Genomic DNA, 26407 nt, shown 5'->3' with positions numbered 1-26407 from the left:
CCCTACCCTCCCCACTGTAATTTGACAGTCTGTTTCTTTTAAGGATACTATAATTTTCTTTCTTTAGAGTGCCTTAATCTGGTTTTGGAGTTAGGATAATGGCGGCTTCGTAAAAAGAACTTTGTAAGTGTTCCTTCCTCTTGAATTTTCTGGAATAGTTTGAGTAGGCTACGTGTTAGTTCTTTGAATGTTTGGTAGAACTTGCCTATGAAGTTATCTGGTCCAGGACTTTTGTTTGCTGGGAGTTTTTAAATTACTGCGCCAATTTCATTAGTTGTCATTTGCCTATTCAGTTTTTCTGACTTTCCTGATAGAGTTTTGTAAATTTTTATGACTAGGAATTTGTCCGTTTCACACAGATTGTCTAATTTGTTGGCCTATAGTTGTTCACAGTATTTCCTTACAATCCTTTTTGAATTTCTGTGGTGCCCATTGTTACATCATCTCTTTCCTTTCTGATTTTATTTATATAGGCCCTTTGTTTCTTGAAGAGTTTGTCTAATGGTTCCTCAATCGTTCATTTTTTCAAAGAACCAGCTCACTTGGATTCATTGATGCTTCGTACTGTCTTTTCATCTCTGTGTCTTTTACTTCTAGTTCAATCTTTATTTCCTTCCTTATACTTCCTCCTGGCTTTTCTTCCTGTTCTCTTTCCAACTAGTTTAGTTATAGGGTTAGTTTATTAGTGCTTTTTCTTGTTTTTGAGGTTGGCCTGTAATGCTATGAACATCCCTCTGAGTATTGCTTTCCTCTGTCCCATATGTTTTGGATGATTGTGTATTCATTTTCATTTGTTTCCAGGAAATTTTTAATATCTTTCTTGATTGCATTGGTAATACACACATTAATAAGTTGCAATTTAGGTTCCATATATTTGGGTGTTTTTGAGGTTTTGTGTTATTGTAGCTCATTTCTAACTTCATGCCATTGTGATCCGAGATGTTTGGTTATATGAATCTTCTTGAATTCATATAGATTTATTTTGTGCTCTGTGTTCTAGCATTGAGAAAGTTTCATGTGTGCTTGAGAATATTGTATATTTTCTTGCTTTGGGGTGAAATGTTCTGTAAATATCAGTTAGATCCATCTGATCTAATGTTATCATTTAATTCATCTTGCAGATTTTTTGTCTGGAAGATCTATCCAGTGATAGATATATACAGTGATGTTAGTGGCTGTTAAAGTAGCCTACTATGTCTGTATTGCTGTCTATATATTCTTAAAGTCCATCAAGAGTTTCTTTTTTTTAAGATATTTGCGTGCTCCTATTTGGATGCATGTGTGTTTACATAGGTGTTTCCCAAACTTTTGACATATGTGTACCCCTTCTATAATTTTGTAACAGTGAGTACCCCTCGTACTCATGAGAACATAGAATTAGGCCCAGCTAAGACCGGTGCAGTGCATATCCCCACCAAACTCTGGTGCAACGTGTACCCTCACCAAACTCTTCCCGTACCCCTGGGGGTAAGCATACCACACTTTGGGAAACACTGACATAGGTTATATTTTCTTGTTGAATCATTCCCTTTAGTATTACTTAGCCTTCTTTGTATCTTATTATAGCCTTTGTTTTGAAGTCTATTTGTCAGATATGAATATACCTTCCCCCAGCATTTTTTTTCCTTTCCATTTGCATGGAATATTCTTTTTCATTCTTTTACTTTCAATCTATTGGTATCTTTTGTTCTGAGGTGGGTTTCATGTAGACTTATATATATGGATCATGTTTTCTTATCCATTGAGTCACCCTTTATCTTTTGATTGGACCATTTAATTCATTTATATTTAAAGTTATTATTGACTAGTGGCCCAGTGCATGAAATTCATGTATGGGTGCAGTTCCTTGGCCTGCCCGGCAATTGAAGCACTGAGCATCTGGAGTGTAAGGGCAGGTCCCAGCTGAACTCTTGGCCCTGGTCAGCACCTGGGCCCTCGGCTCCCGGCTCCCGGCTCCCGGAGCACCCGCCTCCGCCTGTCACAGTGCATACAAAGATGCAGTGAGCACAGCTAGACACCACAGGCCTGGGCGCAGCATAGGTCTCTGAACTGCCCAAAGGTGCTGTACAGAAGTCGGGTGGGCAGCATACGGTACTCTCACCTGGCTGGCCTCTCAGACTCTCTCCTGCATGAACCAGTGGGGAGCCCAATTGGCTCCTGTGGTCTCAGTAGCTGTGGCACGGCTCAACTGGAAGAGGCCAAACAGGTGCGGGGAAGCCTCCTCATTGGTGCCTGGCACCTGAGTGTGAGGGCTTCCCTGTTGCGCAAGCCCCTGGTGTCCTGAGAAGGGTAGCAGGGGGAGTGAGATCAAGCTCGGCAGAAACCTGCATTCTCACTGCATTTCCATCCCCATCATTCCTGCCCCCAGGTAGCCAGCAAGAGGTCACATTCCCCTGCCTGGCACCACGGGAGGTTGGCCACCACCTATCCCTGTTCCCAATCCCAATCCAGGGCCCAGCTCCAATCAAACAATCAGGGCCTACCAGCAGCTGGTCACCATCTGCAGGGCAATATGTCAGGGCTGGGGCTCCTGCCTGGCTCCCTCAGCACCTGGGAGCCAGGCAGTGGCACCAACCCCTGCCCTGGTAACTGTCTTAGGGGTGATCAGGACCCCGCTCACGCCTGCCTTGGCCTGGCATCACCCATTCACCTGCTCCATCATACCACCGCAGTCCTGCATCGCCAATGCCTGCCATGTTCCGTACCACCCCCTGGTGGTCAGCACATGTCATAACAAGCAGTCGAACTCCTGGTCAAGGAGACAATTTGCATGTTGTTTTTATTATATAGCATATTTATTTATTGTCATTATTTTATTTCTGTGATCCCCTCCTTTTCTTTTCACATTTCTTGCATTGCTGGTTTAGTGGTAATGTATTCTTCAATCTTTATTTTGTCTGGAAAGCTTTTTATTTCACCTCCAATTTTATTTGAAAGCCTTGTTGGATATTATAGTCTTGGATTTCAGCTTTTGTTTATCATTACTTTGAATACTCCATGCCATCCCTTGTGGCCTGAAGTGTTTCTATTGAGAAGTCAGGTGACATTCTAATAAAAACTCCTTTGTAGGTAATTTTCTGTCCATCTCTTGATACCTTTAGGATTATTCCTTTGACTTTAACGTTTGCCATTTTATTATGTGTCAAGAAGTGGGTCTCCTTGGGTTCATTTTGACTGGGACTTTTAATGCCTCCTGAACTTAAGTAATATTTCCCTTCACTAAGTTGGGTTAGTTTTCTATCATTATATCTTCAGTTTCTCTGTTCTTGCTCATATTCATCCCCTTCTGATATTCCTATGATATAGATGTTATTAGGTTTCATAATTTTCCCCAGAGCTTCCTAAAGCTAAAATTTGCTTTTTAATTCCTATTACTATTTACTGCTCTAATTGGGTATTTATTTATCTCTCGTTCTCCAAATCACTTATTTAATCCTCTAATTCATCCAATCAACTTGTAATTAATTCCAGTGCGTTCATCTCAGATATATTATTTTTTTCTGACTGGTTCTTGTTCATGGTTTCTAATATTTTTCATGCTGCTGTAATTTGCATTAAGTTCCTTGAGCATCTTTATAACAGTTGCTTTGAACTCTATGTCTGAAAGGTTGCTTGCCTCCATTTCATTTTTTTTTTATATATATATTTTATTGATTTTTGTACAAAGAGGAAAGGAGAGAGATAGTTAGAAACATCAATGAGAGAGAGTCACTAATCAGCTGCCTCCTGCACACCCCCTACTGGGGATATGCCCGCAACCAAGGTACATGCCCTTGACCGGAATCAAACCCAGGCCCTTCAGTCCCCAAGCTGACGCTCTATCCATTGAGCCAAACCGGTCCCGGCTCCATTTCATTTTTATTTTAAGACTCTTCCTTGTCTTTCATATGGAGGTTGTTATTTTGTCTCCCCATTTTACCTGTCTCTTTGAATTTGTTTCTAGATAGAACTGTTGTTTCCCTGTCTTTGTAGGATGGCCTTATATAGAAAGTGTCTTAAGGAGTCCAGTGTTGCAGTCTCTTTAAACTCCTTAGTTGGATGCTCTACGATTGCCCCTTCTGTGCATTATTTATGCTCTCCTGCTATAATTGGGACTTGATTATTTATGTCCCCTTTGTGGGAGGAATCTCCCCTCTGACTTGCTTACAGTGAGGCTCAACACCAACCTTGCTGTGCCAGCTGTTATACAGGTGCCAACAGAACAGAAGAGGACACAATAGGATGGAGCAAAAACACCTTGAAAATCAAACTACCCAAAGCTACAACAGAAGGTCTAAGAAGAAAAAAGAAGAAAAAGCAAAGCAAAAAGAAATATATAAAAAGAATATTAAAAGATACAAGACCAAATACTTAGAGGGGATATAAAGACAAAGGGAGAAAAAGGAGGGGGAAATGGCATCACGGGAGCATAAAGGAAGCTAAAAGATTGAAAAAGAAAAGGAAACAGAAAAATCTTACCTAATCTTACCTAATAATAGACAAACATGTAAATTGACCATACCTATGCTACGCCTATAGCCAATCCGAGTGACCAGGCAAATTAACCCAAAAAAGATAGTGGTTAATTTGCATACTTAGGAACCTAGGGCCTGTGTCCCAGGAACATCCAGGCATTCAGGTCACTGTGAAGTAAGGCCTGGGCAGGAGCAGAGCCCCTATCATGATCGCAGGGAGCAGGGGGTCACTTCGGCCTGGTGCATGACCGGACCACCTACATAGATTGCAAGGAGCTGGGGGTCTGCTCCTGTCCAAGAGGCTTAGGCCTGGGCAGGGCCTAGACCTTGATTGGTATGAACTATAGAGGAAACACCTTTTCTGACTGCACATTGGCTAAGCTTCCTGTATGCCACTGATAATATTCTAAGTAACTTGGGTAATAAGAATCCAAAAAGGTGATCTAGGGTTTTTCCACCACACTTCTGGAGAAAAAAATGAAGATCTATTGCTGGAGAGCTAAGAAATGTCATATCCTGCCCTAGCCAGTTTGACTCAGTGGATAATTCCTCGGCCTGCAGACCCCAGGGTCGGTTTTGATTCTGACCAAGGGCATGCACTTAGGTTGCAGGCTCCTCCCTGGCAGGGGACCAGATTAGGGCTCCTGCAGGAGGCAACCAATCAAAGTGTTCCTCTCATTTTGATGTTTCTCTCTGTCTTTCCCTTTCTCTTCCACATTCTCTAAAAATCAATGGAAACATATCCTCAGGTGAGGAGAGAGAGAGAGAGAGACAGAGACAGAGAGAACGAGCGAGAAAGAGAAAGAGAGAGAGGGAGGGAGAGAGAAAGAAATGAATATCCTATGAAAGACACATCTTGAATATGCCTAAAGAAAGTTGTCATTTTTTCTTGGTGAAGAGACTGAGTCTGTGTTGATGAAAACACCTTGGTGGCTGTGGTGACTGGCAGTGGCTGCAGCAGCGGGATGATGGTGCTGGTGCCTTCCCCTGATCAGCCAGGTTGCCTCCCACAAAGGGAGGCCAGACTGCAGCTTAGGCCAGCACCCCATGGTGCCATCTGTAGGACATCTCATGAGGGCTCCAAGTATGTGAGAGTGGACAGGTTGGGCTGAGGGACCACTCACCCCCAGTGTGCGAATTTCGTGCACTGGGCCCTTAATTAAATAATAATAGTGAATTTAACATACAGTAACAATGGACATATTAAGATATAGATAGAAAAAGTTAGGCAAAAAATGAAAAAAGAGAATAAAATAAATTGAGAAAAATTAATAATAAAAAAGACAAAGAGAAGACATAGGAAAGAGAAATTAGAAATATACAAGAGAATAAAGAAGAAAAAAAGGGGGGAAACAGACAACAAGAAACAAAAGCTACCCCACTTCCCTCACAAAAAAAAATAAAAACCTCACACACCCCAAAACTTCTGGTCCATTATTTGTGGCGCTATTAGATTTTGCTCTGGTGTTGTCGAATTTGGTCCCTTAGTGTGTCTAACCTGGGTCTCTGGGAAGCTTCCTTGGTGGCAGGCCAATATGAGTCACTATCCCTTTCTGGCCCTGGGCAACCTGAGGACTGATACATTGAAGCCCATAGCCATCCAAGAGGCAGGGTCTTCTTAGCCCAGAGACTGAGTCTGCCTAGAGTCTCATGCCGCAAGTGTCCCTGTTCTCAGCTGTTCCCCCTTCCTCCACAGAGCTGGGCTCTGTAGGGTAGGGGTGTCGAACTCAATCAGAGAAGGGGCCAAAATCTAAAATCCAGCCTAAATCGCGGGCCGAATGGTTTACTGAACAGTCATAAACTGTCATTGTGATGGAAACGCAGCGGAGTGCAGTGATGACAGCGCGGTGCGGGCCACACTGCAAGGCCTGGCGGGACGGATTTGGCCCGCGGGCCTTGTGTTTGACACATGTGCTGCAGGGTATCCTGGTCTTAACCAGGATGGTTTGATCAGACTAGTATTGGGAGTGATGCCAGTAGCATGTAGGAGGGAGGACCATGCACTTCCTCCCCTTCCAATGCCTCAATCTTGCTCGGCTTGCTGGTTCTTCCTCACTGCCGCCTGGAGGGGCACAGATTCCCAGTCCTGGGCTGTTCCTCATTACCTCAGGTTACTGAAGGTTGGATCAGAATTAGCTCTTTTGCCAGTGGGAAAGAGGGCATCTCTTCTGTTCTCAAGTTGGAAGGGCTGATCCTCCTTCCTAGTCCTACTGTCCAATACCATTTCTGCTCAACAGCATGAGACCCTTCAAATCTGCAGCCTCTTCAGGTACTCAGTTCTAATAGGTCCAGGGCAGGGGAGACTACATCCACCTCCATGGCCTTCAGCATAGTTCCTGCCCCCAAGCCCTGGCAGTGCAGCAGGGGTGAAAGTCCCATTAGGTCAGTGTCAGTCACACAGGTCCAAGCAGTGTCCTCAGTCACCTCGTAGGGCTTAGAACGGGGTGCACATAGGTTCAGGCCTGGCTCCAGTGAGTACAGGTGCGGTGAGGCTAGGCTGCTGCTCCCTGCAGCCTCCTCCTGGGAGGACCTTATAAAACTTTTAAGATGGAGCAGTCTCCAAATCAGAGCCGTGCCCAGGGAGTGGCTACGGGAGTTACAGCAGCTCCCAGGCCAAAAGAACACAAACCTCTAAGACTCTCACATGTGATCTGACCTCACCCACACCCACGACCACCTGCACAATCACCATCTTACTTCCTTACTCACACTCTCAACCTCATTCAGATCTTGCTGGCCACCATACTGGAGTGTCCTTTAATGTTATTTTAAATAAGAGCAAAATACATATCAATATTCAATTACCTTTAGGTAATGAAGGGCACGTTCTAATTCATCCTTGGAACAGGAACAAACCAAGTGAGAAAAAATATATTTGAAGTTATTTATTAAAATCTCTCTACGGTTGACATTTAATTGTTTTCCTAAAGTTCGAATGAGAGCAGATGCTGCGGGGCTTGCTTTGGCAGCAAGGTCAGGAAGCAGAAGTTGTAATGTCCTCTGAAAAAATAACACACTACAATTACCAAAAAGTACATTTGTCCAGGCAATAAAATCCTACCTAATAAAAGAGTAATATGCAAATTAACCATCACTCTGCTCCACAAGCCACACCCACAAGGCAATCAGAGCAAGTATGCAAATAAACCCAACCAAGATGGCTACAGCCACAAAGAGCAGGAGGAAGGCATTTCCCTGGCAACAGAGGAAGCCAAGCTTTTCACCTGCCCTTGCCGACCTAAGCCTCCACTCAAGGCTACAAAGTTTCAATTATAAAAGATAAACAAATCCAAACAGAAATGGCTACCGCCAGTGAATAAGCAGGAGGGTTGGCTCTGCTCCAGGCTACAAAGTTTCAATTGTATCAAGAAGGTAAATATATCCCAGATACCAGGTCCTCTGCTTGGGATGCTAAGAGGCGTTGCTGGCCTGCAAACCACCATAAGCCCCTTGCTCAGGCTGTCCCCCACCTCAAGAGAACTCCCACCCTGATCCGGGACACCCTTCAGGGAAAACCAGCTGACCTCCACTCATGCACCAGGCCTCTATCCTATCTAATAAAAGAGTAATATGCAGATTGACTATCACTCCAACACACAAGATGGCTGCCCCCATGTGGTCAAAAATCCTGCCCCTATATGGACACAAGATGGCCAGCAGGGGAGGGCAGTTGGGAGGCAACAGGCCTGCAAGGGAGAGCAGTTGAGAGGGACCAGGCCTGCAAGAGAGGGCAGTTGAAGGCAATCAACCCTGCAGGGGAGGGTAGTTAGGGGTGACTAAGCAGCAGAGGAGGGAAGTTGAGGGCAAATGGGCTGGCAGGGGAGCAGTTAGACATCGATCAGGCTGGCATGGAAGTGGTTAGGGCGTGATCAGGCTGGCAGGCAGAAGAGGTCAAGGGCAATCAGGAAGGCAGGCAGGCAAGCAATTGGGAGCCAGTAGTCCTGGATTGTGAGAGGGATGTCTGACTGCCTGTTTAGGCCTGATGCCGATGGGCCCGAGGTCCGGGACTAAATATAACCAGTGGGTCTAAACAGGCAGTCGGACATCACTTGAGGGGTCCCAGATTGGATAGGGTACAGGTTGGGATGAGGGATACTCTCCCCGCCCCTGGGCACGAATTTTGTGCACCGGGCCTCTAGTATTCACATAAACTATGTGCAAAAATATTTTAAAATGCCACACAAATTGGAAGTCCACATATGACATATTTGAATTCCTATTTACCATTTATTCATTCAACATATACACTGAGTGGCCAGATTATGATGATCTCTGAATGCATAATACTCTGGCCACTGTGTGTGTGCATGTGTGTGTGTGTATTTACATATATATATATACACACATATATATACATATATACATATATACGTATATACGTATATACATATATATATTTTTTTTTTCATGCATCAGGCCTCTAATATATATATTTAATTAGCCTTTTATTATATGGGAGGATATACTGAGTGGCCAGATTATTATGTGTTCAGAGATCATAATAATATGGCTACTCGGTATATATACCAAACATATACTACAATTCAGACATTACAGATAAAGTAGTAAAAAAACAGACAAGGTTCCTGATGACAGAGTTTAAAATGTAGAGTGGAAGAAACAGACAATAAGTAAGCTAATGTATAGGTAAAGATGATACTTTTTCATGAGTATGTATTAAAATATACCTATGATCTAAGGATAAGTTCTAGGCCTGATTTATTATTTGAGCTAACTTGTTTTTATTGATTTTTCTTTTTTAATTCTTACCAAAGGACATTTTCCCATTGATTTTAGAGAGAATACAAGAGAAAGAGAAAGACAGAGAAATATGGATGTGAGAGAAACACCGATTGGTTGCCTTCTGCATGCGCCCTGACCAGGGCCCAGGCCAGGGAGCCTGCATTCAAGGTACTTGCCCTTGACCAGAATCAAACTTGGGACCCTTTCAATTCAGTCCAACACTCTATCCACTGAGCCAAACTGACTAGAGCATTTTTATTGCTTTTAGAGAGGAAGGGAGAAAGAGAGAGAGAGAGAGACATTGGTGTGGAAGAGAAACATCCATCCACTGCCTCTCATATGCACCTTACCAAGGACAGAACCCACACACTAGGTATGAACCCTAACTGGGAATGGAACCCACAACCTTTCAGTATATGGGACAACACTCCAACCAACTGAATCATTTGACCAAGGCAATATTTTAAGTTGTTTAAGTTAGAAAGTTGAAATCCAAGTACTAAATAAAACTTTTTTAACAACACCCACTGTCCCAACACAGCAACAAATCTATTTTGATTTTGGTCTATTTCCCTTAAGATCTTGCTCATAAAATATACTCAACCTTTCAGTATATGGGACAACACTCCAACCAACTGAATCATTTGACCAAGGCAATATTTTAAGTTGTTTAAGTTAGAAAGTTGAAATCCAAGTACTGAATAAAACTTTTTTAACAACACCCACTGTCCCAACACAGCAACAAATCTATTTTGATTTTGGTCTATTTCCCTTAAGATCTTGCTCATAAAATATACTCAAAATTCTAAACATAAAATGGTTGACTTTTGATTTATTCATTCAACATGTAACCTATGAACACCCTACTCCATGTTAGTCACTGAAGATGTGAAATGACCAAGACTTAGGCCCTGCCCTCAGAGATCGTTACATCCCACTTGTATTATCTTTCAACTTAGTTTCTACAAAGCATTTATAATATTCTATGACTTAAATATTAGACATTTAGATTCCTCTCAGGGCTTTATAGGTGCACAATGCAGTGTGCAGATGATGTCTTATTGAGTTGTACACCTGAAACCTGTATCCCAATAAATTCAATTTTTAAAAAATCTTGCCCTGACCAATACTGCTCAGTGGTTAGAATGTTGACCCACACACTGAAGGGTTGCAGATTCAATTCCCAAGCTCTGCTTGGGGCCAAGTGCGAGAAGCAACCAATCGATGTCTCTCTCCACATCAAAGTTTCTCTCTCTTCCCCTCTCTCTCCTACCTTCCTTCCTTTCATCCCACTCTCTCTAAAAGTCAATGGGGGGGAAAATCCTTGGGTGAGGATTAACGAAAAATTTTTAAAAATAAAAAATTTTAAACATCTAGAATAAATACAAAATATTGAATTAAAAGCCTCAATTAAGTCAACTATACTATGTGACTTACGGTAAGGAAACGATTAAGGTCAGGAAAGTCAAAAACATTGGCAATTTCAGATAAGGTATTTAAAGCCATTTCTCTCTGGTGAGCCATATCTTGTTTGCGCATCTCAGCATTCTGGCATGGAGTACTAGGAAGTACTGCAATCTGACTGGAATGGAGGGATTCCACCAAAAACTAGAACAAAATGATTTGTTAGTTTTCACACAAGAAAAATATTTAACTAATACTTTTCAAGGTAATATATCAGACAGTATCAGACAATGTTCTAAATATATTACCTGAATTAGTATTCATTTACTTGTTATAACAATGTTAATGGAACAGATTATGTGTAATCTCCCTTTTACAGGTAACTAACCAGGCTTACTTAAGAAACTTAAATATCTTACTTAAGATTACACCAATAGAGGGCAAAGCCAATATTTTAACATACCTTAACTTTTCAGCTATGAAATAAATCAACCTTTCTAAAAAGTACCTTTTCCATAATATCAAAGCATAAAAATAGTTTATCATCACTAAAAGAAAGGCTAAAAAAAGGAACCTCTTAATAGATTAATAATAGAGCATGATAATCCAATATATTATTATAAAATTATTTTTCCCTCTCCCATTTATAATCTGTATCTTTAGTCCAAGATGTTAAAATATGAAACTGGCAAGTTTTAAATACTCTTAAATAAACTGAATATATCATTTTAAAACCACTATCTTTTAAGGTAAGAAAAAGAAAACATATATATATTCTTTTTAACACTTGCAAAGCACGGCTATTTCCTATAGTCAAGACCAATGCTGACTCTCACCTGACAAATGGGTTTCTTATACTGGCTGAAAAAGTTTTGCAGTTTAACACTTTTAGCTGCAACCAGGGCTCTAATTTCTGTGTATGCTGCTCCAGAGACAGATGCTGATTTGGACAGTAAACAATGCAGTAAGTGTAAGAGTGCAAAAGGTACCAAATCTCCTTTTGCTGCCCTAAAATTAAAAATAAAAAGTTATCATCAATGTCTCAAAAATAAATGGAAATCCACAAAAAATGCATGCTGATGTCACATTTTTTTCTTTAATACCACATCTCTCATATCACTATTCCAAATACTAGGCAAATAAAATGGAGAATGGCCAAAATAAATAAGAAAGAATAAAAATGCTGCCAAATATACCTTCCAATATCCCCTGTTGTAAGAATCAAGGTATCCTTCAGCTCATTATTTCTTGAGATTTGAGCATGTGTATATGCTTCCTTCATTCTTAAGACAAAAAGCTAGAATAATAAAATTAATTAGTTAAATTTTTTAAGGCCAGATTTATGAAAACAAAAATGTTTAAAAATAAAAAGTATCAACCTCTTTTATAAATCCATCTTCAGAGTCCAAGGATTCCAATATATGCTTGATATTTCCACTAAAAGCCACTCTAACATCCTTGTCTGGATCTTCCATTAAATTTAATAAAGTTCCAAGAACTGTTTGTACATCTGTTTCATCTTCTCTAAAATCAAGATGCTTACAAAGATGATATAAATTATCTATGAAAGCTAAAGAGCAAGAGCATATTAATCGCTAACTTAATACATTAAATATCAAGAGTTTTATTGTAAAAAATATGGTCAATAAATAATATGCTTCATAGAATTCTAAGTTGCCTTATCCTGTTGATATTTAGTATTTGAATTTGTAGAGCACATGAAATTGTGGAGGATTAAAATGAACTTATTTTAAATAAAAGTTATCAATAATTGAAATCTAAAATAAACTCTATAAGTTTTTAAGTTGTAAAACTGCTAGTCACTTAAGATTTTATAATATATATTACCAAGATAGACATAAAAGTACAATTCACTAATATGAAGAACTGTGAACTCAGGGCAATCTTAACCTTACAACTAATCTTACATTAAAATAATTAGATAAGAGATCAACTGAAGGACTTGTATGCATGCATATCAGCATAACCAATGGACACAAGACACTTGGGGGTGGGTGTGAGGGCACATACGGGGTGAAAGGGGGGTCAATGGGGGAAAAAGGAGACATATGTACTACTACAGTGTTTCCCCGAAAATAAGACATCCTCTGAAAATAAGACCTAGCGCATGGAAAGATAAGACATCCCCTGAAAATAAGACCTAGCGCAACTTTGGGAGAAAAAATTAATATAAGACACAGTCTTATTTTTGGGGAAACAGGGTATTTGTAATACTTTAAACAATAAAATAAAATTTAAAATATATATTTAGGAAGTCAGAGAAACTTACCTATCACATACTGTTTTGAAAACTTGACAAGTTGCAAATTAGAATCCAAACCAATGGGTCTTCTAAGTATTTGTATAAATCTTATGCTCCCAACAAACTCATACACCATTACCATTGGAAAGTGGTCGAGACGATATAATCTATAGTCTTCAATTGGGCATTTCTAACTATTTGAAGTTTTGAAGGGGCAAGGTAGTGACTTGGAGCACATTAAGAAGGTCCCTGGTATCTCCAAAGAAACTTACTACATTGAACCAAAACATCAGGTATGCCTCATTATGCTGTCATATCACAAGAGCATTTAAAAATTCAAATATTACTTGCCTTGTTAGTTTTATGATATAGTCATCCCATTTATAAATAATCAGTACATGAGCAAGTTTGAATCTATTAAGCAAGTCTAATTTTTTAAGGCTTCAGGCTAATTTTATCACTAATTTTAAAAAGAGGTTACATATGTTTTAAAATATTAAATAACAAATCACTCACCAAGTTTCACTAGACTAGGTACTTTTTCTTTCAATAGGAAAAGAACTGGCTTGAAAACAGAAGCTCTTAGTCGAGAAGATAAACATTCGTGTTGAGAAGTGACTTTTAGGCTCTTACAGAAGTCAATATGTCCATGATCAGAAAAAGGTTCTATTAAAGAACTTGTCAAATAAAACATGCCATGAAGTGTACAGACAAGCTGACCAAGTATAGAGGCAAATTCTTTCTTGACAATATCAGAATCATCTTTAACTTTCTCTCTGGGGGAGGAAGAGGGGAGGAGAGAAAGAAAAGGCACTAAACTTCCTTGCATAATTGTGTAGTATAAATAGTCATACTTAATTTGGGCAAAAGTACTAGTAAGACAAAGCCTCAAAGAAAAAGCATTTAAATTCTAAAACTAAAAGCAACATTCTATTAATATCAGCAATTAACATACATTTACAAATGTGATCTTTCCAAACAAATTATATATTCAAATTAATATAAGAATACATACATAAGAATCTTGGGAACTGTGTTATAAGAATTCTGCTTCTGAAATAAGATAAAAAATCCATTAACACAACCAGTCCTGATTACTTCATGGGAGCTCTGCAGGGCCCAGCTGTAAACTGCTATTCTCCATTCAAGGAATATTCTTGTTGGAAACAGAGTTAGAAGAAACACACATCGTGACTGAGCCTGTGGTGCTGAAAAATTAAGTATATTATATAAGATTTCTAAGTGTCAATTTTGTGTGTGTGTGTGTGTATATATATATATACGTACGTACATATTCATTCTTTGTTAAAAAGAAAAATAACATCTAAAATACATATATTTAATTAAAAGCTCATTTTCCAAAATTAAAACATGTTTATAGAAAAAGGTCTATGTACAATAATATTACTACAAAATAATGAAATGCAAATAGAAAAACATACCCATCAGATAACAAAAGTTTGTTTTTAGATAGTTACCTCTTTGACATTGACTTTTTTCTTTTCTTTTTTTTTTTTTAGATAGCAAAAATTTTTAAATCATCATAGGAACTCCCATAATTCTGCTAACAGGACTGTAAATTTGGACAACAATGTGGCAATATAGATTTGAGGATATGCAAAATCCTACACATTTTAATTCTTTACATATCTAACTCATTTTGAATCATTAAAAATGTACCTCCTCTTTTAATTACTGAAAATATAGAAATAAGTCTTAATAGTTCAATATAGAAATGAGTTAAACCAAAGCAAATCACACACAAAGAATTTTGTGACCACTTACAGAAGCTATCTGAAGTCCTCTGGCTTAATGTTAGAAGATTAGTGGCAAATGTAGTCAATTTTAAAGAGCCATCATCAGAATGGGAATAAATCCATGGAAGTGAGAGCATTCCACATAAATCTTCCAGAATATGATCTTCAAATGAAGTTTTTACTACAGAAACACATAACAGGTGATTAATTATCTTTTCCTTAATCGTATTCATCTGTGTCTTTTTATCAATTAAAAACAGATGTTCCAGCCCTGGCCAGGTGGCTCAGTTGTTTGGAGCCTCATCCCAGAAACCAAAAGGTTGTGGGTTTGATTCCCAGTCAAGACCATACTTGGGTTGTGCGATCAGTCCCAGGTTGGGGCACATACAGGAGACAACCAATCAATGTCTTTTCCTCTCACATCGATGTTTGTTTCTTTCTCTCTCTATCCCCCCTTCCCTCTCTCTTGAAAAATCAACTTAAAAAACCAAACACACACACACAAAGCCAGACATTCTAAACATCAAATGGAATTCGAACAAATATTTAGTTAACAGTGGTTCTTAACAGAGATAATGCTCTAAGGCCTGTGAACCCCCAAAAACTTAAATGTGACTTCATAAAATTACAAATCTATGTATTTTAAAGACCACAGTATTCTTCAGATTTTCAAATAAAAAAAAATTAAAAGTTATAAATAATTTCTATTGAGTGAAAACGTATAAATAAATCAATGTATTGCCGAAACCGGTTTGGCTCAGTGGATAGAGCGTCTGTCTGCGGACTGAAAGGTCCCAGGTTCGATTCTGGTCAAGGGCATGTACCTTGTTTGCGGGCACATCCCCAGTAGGGGGTGTGCAAGAGGCAGCTGATGGATGATTCTCTCTCATCAATGTTTCTAACTCTCTATCCCCCTCTCTTCCTCTCTGTGAAAAATCAATAAAATATATTTTTAAAAAATCAATGTATTACACACATAAATTTTGCAATTGGAAACTACTGACAAGCTTAACAAAACTGAAAGCAAGAAAGCTTTTGGTTATTCCAAACGCTTACATTTACATCTTAGGCAAAAGAGATTTCTATACTGATTATCTCGGAAGGTTAGTTTGAATTACTACTTACTTGTACTCACCTTGAATATAAATCAAAACATCATATATTTTCATCACTTTATCAATAACTGCTTCCAGGTCAGGTTTCTGAACAGATTCCAACAAACTCCTACAGCTCTTAAGCACTTTTGTGTAAAAATCCAAAGACATCCAAGTAATTACTACTGAAGTTTTCTTATACTTCTGTTGACAGTCTTTGAAATTATGGCTGCAGTTAATACATTTTTTGTTAATCAGGTTAACAATAACCCACAACCTTCCGACCAACTAATTAATACATTTTTTAAGACATGGATTAAAAAGAATTGTTAGTCAAAACTAACAATGTAGTAACCCAAAAGAAACTGTGAGTATAAAACTAATATATAATTTTAAACCAAATCAAAGTAAATATGTAAATCAATTAATATGTTATTATTTTAATTTTAATCTATGTCTTTCTAAGCACTCTAAGGATTTGATATTTAAAATTAACCTAGGATATTTTAATCTGGCATCACCAGGCTTAACAATGACCAAAAAATATACCTACTTAAGTATTAATTAAATATTTTCTTAATAAGAGACAAGGGGAAACTTTGGCCTAATTAGTTATTCCTCCAAGTTATCCCAAATTCTAAATTAAAGGTAACATTAATTAATATAGTTTCTCTAAAATTTCTTCCAGCCCAGGTGGCATGGCTCAGTGGTTGAGCATCAACCTATGAACCAAGAGGTCACAGTTTGATTCCCAGTCAGGGCACATGCCCGGGTTGTGGTGGGCTTGATCCCTAGTATGGGCATGCAGGAGGCAGCCAATCAATGATTCTCTTACATCACTGATGTTTCTCTCTCTCTCTCTCTCTGAAACCAATAAAAATATATTTAAAAAATAAATAAATAAAATCTCGCCAAAACCGGTTTGGCTCAGTGGATAGAGCGGAAGCCTGCAGACTGAAAGGTCCCGGGTTTGATTCTGATCAAAGGTATGTACCTTGGTTGCGGGCACATCCTCAGTAGGGAGTGTGCAAGAGGCAGCTGATCGATGGTTCTCTCTCATCGATGTTTCTCACTCTCTATCCCTCTGTCTTACTCTCTATAAAAAAATCAATAAAATATATATTTTTTTAAATAATAAAAAAATAAAATAAAATCTCTTCCATAACTTTGTTTTAGCTAGTTAAAAGAGTAAATCAAATCTGAAGAGTCACAGAGATGTAAATTACTTCATAGGGAATATAATCAATAATATCAAAATAATTATGTTATCAGAGGGACCCATTCTGTAAAGTACATGATTTTCTAACAACTATGCTGCCATCTGAAACTAATACAGAATAATATTGAATATAAACTGTAATTGAAAAAAAATTGAATCAGGATATACAGAATAAATGATAATGTAAAAAAATAACAAGGAGTATTGGTCTATAATGTGCAACTGAAAAAAAGACTAAATCTTCAGAGAGACAGCTAGCCTATTATTACTTCTGGTAGAATAATTAACCTATATTAAAAATACTGAACTAAAAATATACGCCTGAGTAGTTCTAAATTCCTACTCTTATTATCAAAGGCAAATGTTCTTTTAACTTAACGTTTGACTGAAAGAACAGTGGCTTTTGAGTTGCATAAAAATGCATCCTGCTACTTTCTAAGCATGTACTAGTATGCCCAGGAAAGTTAGTTTAGACTTCAAACAAAAAAGAGCCTCAATTTCACCAACCTTCAATAGTAGCATTTACCTAACAAAATTGTTATAAAAATTAAATAAGTTACAAATAGTACTTATCACAGTACTTAGCATTTAGCAAGTGCTCAATAAAAAACAAATTTCTATTTCACTGTAAAGCTTGTGTTCTCAAGTTACACTAATCAATTGAATAAGGTCTCCTAATATATTCAAACTTATTACAGAAAACCCACCCAGAAAATACAAGTTGCTTTACCAGTACATGTTTTGAGGAGAACAATAAACAGTACACAAAGCAGTCAGTTGTAGGACAATAGCAATTCCTTCTAATGTCTCAGTAACAGAATTCTTTAGACTACTGCAGTCAAGGAGGATCTGAAGGGATTCAGCCTTCTGTTTCAGTGTACTCCATAATATGCTCTTTTTGTTCATATCCACATGATTAATTCTGTAATTAAAACCACAGCATATATTCATATTTAATGTAAATTTGGTTCAAATGTGAAAAATACATAAAAACAAAAGATAACAATGTCAACTACTGAAATGTGTCCTAAAATCTAATACACTCACTTATATATGGAATCTAATGAACAAAATAAACTGACATACATAGATCCAGAGTCGTGGAAGCATGAAACATACTGAGGATTCTCAGAGGGAAGCAGGGGAAGGATGGAGGCAGGGAGAGGTCAAACAAAGAACTTATATGTATATATGCATAACCCATGGACAGAGTCAATAGTGGGGTAAAGGCTTGGGAAGGGGATGGAAGTGAGGAGGAGGGGGGTTAATGGAGGTTAAAAAAAAAAAAAGGACATCTGCAATACAATAAAGTTAAAAAATAAATAAATAAAAGGTTCAGAACAATTTTCTGGGCTGTTTGAAATATAGGAATTCTTTGCCACATGACAAAAAGAATTATTTTTCACATTTTTAAAAATTACTATTAGATGTATAGTCTCAGATATTTTTCATATTTTAAAAAGTTAAACTAGACAGGCAGGTAAGACTTAAAAATATTTTAAATAACCATATTCAGCCATGAAATTTTTCATACAAGCACTATTAAAAATATTTTAAGCATTCCTTTGACCACCTTTAGAAAGAAAAAATGTTCTTTGTGTATTTAAGTTGAAGCATTAACTAAAGGCAATTTTTAAGAGTAAATAAAATTTTACTAAATGACTAAATAAAAAATGAATGAAGGTCATACTCCTCAGTCTGTTTTGTTGCTCTTTTAGAAGAGTTTAGAGATGAGCTGAGTCGACGCCTTTTGGATGATATTCCATCACTTTTACTGCTGAGATTTTCCTGTTGAATTTGAACTTCCTCAATAATTTCCATACTTTCCACTTTTAAGGCTGCATAAAGTGGGCCCAACAAATACTGAGGAAGCAAAAAGAACTTCAAAAATTATCTCTTAGAAAATGTTTACATTATTCATAGACAGCAAAAATCCATTAAGTATTGGTTATAAGTTTTCTAATAAGGTAAACTGTTTCTGGAGTCTTATCAGGCAAAACAAATAACTAAGTAAGTCTATTATTTCAGGGGCCATACTAATCTTCTCTGTATCGTTCCAATTTTAATATATGATCTGCCGAAGCGAGCACTGGTCCTATACTCTTAAAAGGCAAAACAAATCTTCCTATACCTTGTTTATCCCTCTATCAAAATGCCACAAAAAATTTCTGTAAGGGAACTCCTCACTTCTTTCATACTACAAATCCAGAAAGTCTAATCTATACTAATAAAAGGGTAATATGCTAATTAGAGTGGACGTCTTCAAGACATCCTTCCAGATAAAGCTGCAGCAGCTGTGAGGGCTAAGGCTCAGCTGGATAGTGGCAGCAGCAGTGGGGTAATTGGGGTGGGTGCCTTCCCCTGATCCACTAGGTTGCCTCCCACAGAGGGAGGCCAAACTGGGGGCCGAAGCAGAGGCAGTTACGAGTGATCAGGCGGCAGTGGGGCAAGGTAGGGGCGATCAGGTCAGCAGGCAGAGGGATTAGGGGCAATCAGTCAGGCAGGCAGGCAGTGGTTAGGAGCCAGTGGTCCCGGATTGCGAGAGAGACTGCCTGTTTAGACATTCAAACTGGCAGTAGGACATCCACCAAGGGGTCCCAGACTGGGGAAGGTGCAGGCTGGGCTGAGGAACACCACCCCACCCCCAACCCATGCATGAATTTCATGCACAGGGCCTCGCCTCTAGTAGATAAAATAAATGGAAATATTAAATCAAGTTACTGCATATCTATTTCATTATACTGCCTATCTCACACAGTCCAAATAGAAAAAAGAGGGATAATTTAGCATGACCAGTATTATGCACTCATAAGTTTTCTAAAACTTATTGATTACAATCTGTCAAATATAAAATCTATGTTACTGCTCAAAGTTTAAGTAATAAGTTTTTCACTAGCCCCCTTTTAACTAATAATGCAATAAACATGCATACACTTCACAAATTCTACTTTCAAACAGTTGAATTTGGCCCGGCCAGTGGCACAGTGGTTGAGCATACACCCGTGAACAAGGAGGTCACAGTTTAATTCCAGGTTTCAGGAATCAATCCCAAATAAGAGGCAGGAGGTAGTTGATCAATGATTCTCTCTCATCATTGATGTTTCTATCTTTCCCTCTCCCTTCCTCTTTCTGAAATCAGTAAAAACATATTTTTAAAAAATCATTTGACTTTGGAGGTTCATTACCATGTAAGTGAACAAATTCTTCTAAAATCAAAGTAAAAATCCATTATAGGGAGCCAAAGTAGATTATGAAAATCATTTCATTCTAAATGTACATTATTATTAAAATTTTGTATTTTTGCCCTAACCCGTTTGGCTTGGTGGATAAAGCGTAGGCCCTCAGACTGAAGGGCACATACCTTGTACCTCAGTTGTAGGCTCAATCCCTAGTCCTGCTCAGGGCTCAGGTGGGAGGCAACCAATCGATGTCTCTCTCTCTCATCACTGTTTCTATCTCTCCCCTCCCTTCGACTCTCTAAAAATCAATGGGGAAAAAATATCCTCAGGTGAAGATTAACAAAAGAAAAACAAAATTTGTATTTCTTCATTATTATATCTTGCATATATGCAAATACAAATTATGAAAAAAGATACTTAACAAGTAACCTTTAAAATTACTTACCTCTGCATCTACCTGAATTCCAAGCACATCTACAAGAGCTCTGCAACTATTTTTCACATAAACCTTCCTAACCTGTAAAGCAGATTCATACCCAGCAGGCACATATTTAAGGAAATATTGCAGTAAATGGCAAAAAGATCCTTTTAGCAAGTCAGACTTAAGCCACATAAGCACACCATTTTCAAACATGACACAGAGTTTTTCCAGCAGCATATTTAAGTAGACAGGTTCAATATTTCTATAAGCTTCTGCTTCAAAGGGGAATAGTGTCTTTATTAGCTTTGATAATGGCTCTTCACAGAGTTTTAACTGGTCAGCATCCATTTCTACAAGGTGTTTTAATAATTCCAAAAATGAACTGAAAAAAGTGCTAGCCAGTTGTGCTGGAAGTCCTCCAAGCTCAAAGAGTTCAGTTAAAAGGCTAATTGATAAGGATTTAATTTTTGGACTATCATATTCAAGCAGAACACAACCTATTTGCCAAAGTAAGAGTTCTTGTCTTCTAAAAAACATAATTGCGATAATACGATTAAGAACTGTTAATAAAGTGACTTCAATAAATTCTAAATTTTGCATGTTCATGAACTTCAAAGGAGCTGGTTGTAAATATCCCACATGTTCATCTAATTGACTTAAAAATCGGCTAACTACCACTGGCCATTCCACAAACTGTCCCATTGCATTTTTTCTGTGGAGGTAAATCAAGTCTTCAAAAAGATGTAATAATTCCTTTGTCAGTACTCCAAAAATAGCAGGACTCTTGGTTTTAAAAAGAAATAATAATGAGCAGATGACTTCACAGATTTTCTTGTGTAACATATGACACGATGGAGTTGCTGCAATCCGCAGAAGTCTTCTTATGATCCAATTACTGAAGTCTTTGAAATAAACAAACAAAAAAGATAATTGCTAATTAAATTGCTAAATGCCTAGTAGTTTTTTTTTGTTTTTTTATTAAATTATTATCTCTGTACATATTTTAACATTGCCCCCTCCCTCCCAACATACCCTCCCTCCCCAGAGTTTTGTGTCCATTGGTTGTACTTATATGCATGTATACAAGTTTTTTGGTTGATCTCTTATCTCCCCCAGATCTCCCTACCCTCCCCACTATAATTTGACAGTCTGCTTGTTGCTTTACTGTCTTTATATCTGTCTTTTGGTTCATCAGTTTATAATGTTCTTTAATATCCATAAATGAGTGAGGTCATATGGTATTTCTCTTTCATTGACTGGCTTATTTCACTCAGAATGATGTTCTCTAATTCTATCCAGGTTGCTGCAAATGATGAGAATTCCATGGCAGCATAGTATTCCATTGTGTAGATGTAACATAGTTTTTTGATCCAATCATCTGCTGACAGGCACCTAGGCTGTTTCCAAATTCTAGCTATTGTAGATTGTGCTGCTATGAACATAGGGGTACATATATCCTTTCTGATTGGTGTTTCTATAGTAGTTTATTTTTAAAGTACAAACTTCACTAACAAAATAGTCTAAAACATTCTCTATGCAACGGAAATATAATAATTTAGAATAGTACCAATTTTGATGTCAAACAGACAAGGTCCTAGCTTTCCACTTACTACCTGTGTGAACTTTTCATTTATCTGAATCTCTAACTTCATCTATGAAAAGGGAATTATGACCTTTACTTTATGTGTTACTGTATTATGAGGACCAAGTAAGATAATGCAGCATTGTGACTGAAGTTAAATAAATGCTCAATAAATAGTAGTTATAGTTATTAATACCCCTTCAACAAGTATTTATTGAGTGACAACTTTGTCCCACGTGCATAAGAACAAATCAGTCCTAGTCCTGTCCTCATAAATCCTATAATATAGTTTCTGAAACTTCTTGACTAAAGCTAAGAGATTCACTTTATGACTCAGTACACATAGGCATATTTAAATGTATGAAACACAAGTTTATGAAACAGTATTTATTCTTATTAGATGCAGTGTATTATGTTTCAAGTATATTATATTTCATCTTCATAACCCAGTGTGGAAAATACAAAAATACAGGTATTTATAATATAATTTAAAAACCACTATGAGAGAGAAACCAAGATGGCGGCATAGGGTAGACACCCGAATGCAGCCTACCACAACAAATTTGAATTTAGAACTGAAAAACAGGGGAGGCATTGCCCTGAAGCGCCAGACGGCTGGCTGAGAGGAGGCTCTGCCATATGGGAAGGAGAGAGAAGGCACGCTGAACCTCAGGAACTGTGAAGGTACGGAGAACTGTGTGCACGAAAAGGCGCTGGCTTAATCCCGGTGAGGAGAGGAAGGGCCCGACCGAGATTGCTGCTGGCTTACTCCCTGCACGCAGAGAGGGCGGGCCGGGCTGAGTTCGCTACTGGCTTACTCCTGGCACGGAGAGGGCAAACAGCTAACGCGGCTGGCTTTCTTGTCCAAGAGGAAAACAGAATCACCCTATTGCTCTGATAAACGGCCCCAGACAGGGAGAGGCCACACTGTCAGGCAGTGGGCAGAGATCTCTTGGAGGTGTGTGAAGCCAGAGGCCATTACTGCGGGACTTGGGGAGGAGCCGAAGGGAAAACAAAGTTTGTCTGCACCAACCCGAGACTCCGCCCTACCTGTGGCTGAGCACAGAAGCTCTCCCAGAGGCTGGCTTTCTCTAAGGAGGAACTTGCAGGAATCCAAAGCTTGTCTGCGCCTTTACCAAAGAGATGCGCGCGCCTGCAACCAATCTTCCAAAACTCTCCACGAACAGGAATTTTCTAAGGCGAGACTGACAGGGAACCAAAGATTGTCTGCGCCACCCCGAGACCCCGCCCTATCCAAGCAGAGTACTGAAACCCTCCTAGCTGAGACACTGCTGATCCTCACAGCCAATTGGCTTGGAGATCAACGCTTCCCAGTGATACCAACAATAAGCAAAGCTTAACAACAAGACTGCACACATAGCCCACAAAGGGCTACACCAAGACTGTCCACTGCAGGTAACTGGGAAGGCTGTGCTACTGGGCTCTACCAGAACACCTAGCACACAAAGCTATTCCATCAAATCAGGGAAACAACTAAAATACAGGCAAGAGGCAGGACACAAAGGAAGGAGATGGAGGAAAAGAAAAGATTGGACATTGAGTTCAAAACTACAGTTATAAGGTTATTCAACAATATCCTAAAAAAGGCCGATAAAATAAATGAGACCTATGAGGATATGAAAAGGGAGCAACTAGAAATAATAAGGGATCAACAAGAAATGAAGAAAACATTGTCTGAAATAAAAAATATTATACAAAGTCCTAAAAACAGACTGGAAGATCGCAAGAATCAAGACAAAGATTTAGAACACAAAGAGCCAGAGGACACTCCTCTGCAGAAGGGAGAAAATAAGAGAATCCAGAAAGTGTAAGAAACCTCTGAGACAATTTCAAGCGAACCAACATCAGAATTATGGGGATTCCAGAAGAGAGAGAGCAAGATACCAAAAGAATACTAGAAGAAATAGTGACAGAAAACTTCCCCCACCTGGGGAAAGAAATAGACTTACAAGTCCAGGAAGCCCACAGAACCCCAAACAAAAGGAATCCAAGGAGGACCACACCAAGACATATCATAATTAAAATTCCAAGAGCAAAAGACAAAGAGAGAATATTAAAAGCAGCAAGAGAAAAGCAGATAGTGACCTATAAAGGAGCACCCATAAGATTGTCAGCTGATTTCTCAACAGAAAGCAGGCAGGCCAGACGGGAATGGCAAGAAATATTCAAGGTGATGAATAACAAGAACCTACAGCCAAAAATAATCTACCCAGCAAAGCTATCACTCAGAATCAAAGGACAGATAAAGAGCTTCACAAATAAAAAAAAGCTAAAAGAGTTCATCACCACCAAACCAGAATTATATGAACTGCTGAAGGAGGTTATTTAGGAAGAGGAAGAAGATAAAGATAAAAATTATGATCAACAAATACGTAGCTATCAACAAGTGAATCTAAAAACCAAGGGAATTTAAAAATCTGATGAACAATATTAACTGGTGAATATAATAGAATCAGAGGTATGGAAGGGGAGTGGACTGACGATTCTCAGGGAAAAGGGGAGTGGGGGTGCGGGAAGAGACTGAACAAAAACTGTGCACCTATGGATGAGGACAATGGGGGATGGGGAAAGGACAGAGGGTGGGGTGGGAACCTGGTGAAGGGGAGCAATTGAGGGGGGGAAGAGGATCACATTTGTAATAATCTGAACAATAAAGATTTATTTAAAAAAATAAAATAAAATAAAATAAAAACCACTATGATAGAAGAAATGCAGAACACTCTATATTACAATAATAGATCATTAAGGAGCAACTAAACTATTCCTAAGCCAGGCAATCAGGAATAGTGGTCAAAGGCTTTTTGGAGGTCATGCTATAAAGTAAGTCTTTTTTTATTATTATTAATTTCTTTATTGATTAAGATATCACATATTTGTCCTCAAACCCCCATTCCAATCCCCCACCCCACCCCACTCATGCCCCCACTCCCCTATTGTCCTTGACCACTGGTTAGGCTCATATGTGTGCACATAAGTCCTTTGGTTGATCTCTCCCTTTTATCCCCACCCTCCCTTTGAAGTGCAACAGTCTGACCCATGGCTCCTTATCTCTGGGTCTGTTCTTGTTCATCAGTCTATGTTGTTCATCATTTCCCCTAGATGAGTGAGAGCAAGTTGAATCTTGAGATTCAAGCAAAAGAATTTAAAATAATCTGTGAATAGTACATAAAAATAAAAGATGTTTGCTTTACATCTCTTTAGTAGCAAGCCAATAAAAGGACAAGTAGTGGCAAAAATAAGGATAAAGTCTAGAAAAAAATTGCAAAATCTAAACAGGTGTAAGCAAGTTCTTTTTTTTTATTGAATTTGTTGGGATAGTATTGGTTAATAAAAGTATATAGATTTCACGTGTACAATTCTATAATACATCATTGTATTATTAGTTCACCACCCAAAATCAAGTCTCCTTCCAACATCATTTATTCCCCCTATACCCGCTTCTAATGCACATCACCTCCCTCTCCCTCTGATAATCACCATACTGTTGTCTGTGTCTAAAAGGGGTTTTTTGTGTGTTTTTTTGTGGTTGCAGGGCTGAGTGAAAAAGGTGAAGGGATTGAGAGAAAAAAACTCAGCAAGCTTATTCTTTTGGGTGTTGTTTTTTGTTTATTTTTTTTAATCCTTACCCTTGTTTTTGACTTTAGATAGAGAGGAAGGGAGAAAGAGAATCATCAATGTGAGAAACACTGATCAGCTGCCCCACCCCACCCCACCCCACCCCACCTGACCTTTGTTATGTACCCTAACCAGGTATTGGGACGCCAATCTAGGTGTGTGCCCTGACCAGGAATCGGACCCACAAACTTTTGGTATACAGGACTAAACTCTAACCAACTGTACCCCCTAGCCAGGGTGCAAACTCATTCTTAAAGAGACAGATAGGTTTAAGGGCCTAATTGCTCCCCTGCCAGCCTGATTGCCCCCAACTGACCTCCCTTGCTGGTCTCCAAGTGAACTGGTCAGGGTTCTCAATGTTATCTTTTCAGTAGTTACAAACAATCCTATATAACAAAAAGGTAACATGCAAATTGACCCTTATGACATCACACAAGATGGCCTCCCCCATGTGGTCAAAGATGGCCACCACAAAATAACTGGCAGGTGGGGGCAGTTGTGGGCAATTAGGCCAACAGAGGAGGAAGTTGTGGGGGACCAGGCCTGCAGGAGAGGGCAGTTAAAGGTGACCAGGCTGGCAAGGGAGAACAGTTTGGGGTGACCAGGTTGACAGGGGAGGGCAGTTGGGGGTTTCCAGGCCAGCAGAGGAGGACAG

The 26407-nt window shown here is 38.7% G+C and overlaps 1 protein-coding gene and 1 pseudogene across 12 annotated transcripts in view; both read right to left on the bottom strand.

Moving 5' to 3' along the window:
- The window catches only part of ATR (ATR serine/threonine kinase), a 192446-nt gene that overhangs the window by 119860 nt on the left and 46179 nt on the right, over positions 1–26407 (bottom strand). For 7 of the 12 annotated variants that reach the window (XM_036447780.2, XM_036447781.2, XM_045584129.1 and 4 more), the window contains 12 exons: positions 20559–21436; positions 18625–18797; positions 17665–17856; positions 15757–15944; positions 14650–14802; positions 13880–14072; positions 13381–13640; positions 11981–12171; positions 11798–11898; positions 11438–11609; positions 10635–10805; positions 7260–7454 (listed from right to left, as the gene is read on the bottom strand). In XM_036447780.2, the coding sequence (XP_036303673.1) occupies positions 7260–7454; positions 10635–10805; positions 11438–11609; positions 11798–11898; positions 11981–12171; positions 13381–13640; positions 13880–14072; positions 14650–14802; positions 15757–15944; positions 17665–17856; positions 18625–18797; positions 20559–21436 (2867 nt within the window). The other 5 variants (XM_045584125.1, XM_036447782.2, XM_045584126.1 and 2 more) reach the window with 5 other exon arrangements.
- Positions 18936–19022, bottom strand: LOC118725050 (annotated as a pseudogene).

Source organism: Pipistrellus kuhlii, unplaced genomic scaffold, assembly GCF_014108245.1.
Source record: "Pipistrellus kuhlii isolate mPipKuh1 unplaced genomic scaffold, mPipKuh1.p scaffold_m20_p_2, whole genome shotgun sequence".
Classification (NCBI taxonomy): Eukaryota; Metazoa; Chordata; class Mammalia; order Chiroptera; family Vespertilionidae; genus Pipistrellus; species Pipistrellus kuhlii.
Note: the sequence above shows the minus strand (reverse complement) of the source record. Positions and strands in the feature narration are given on the sequence as shown.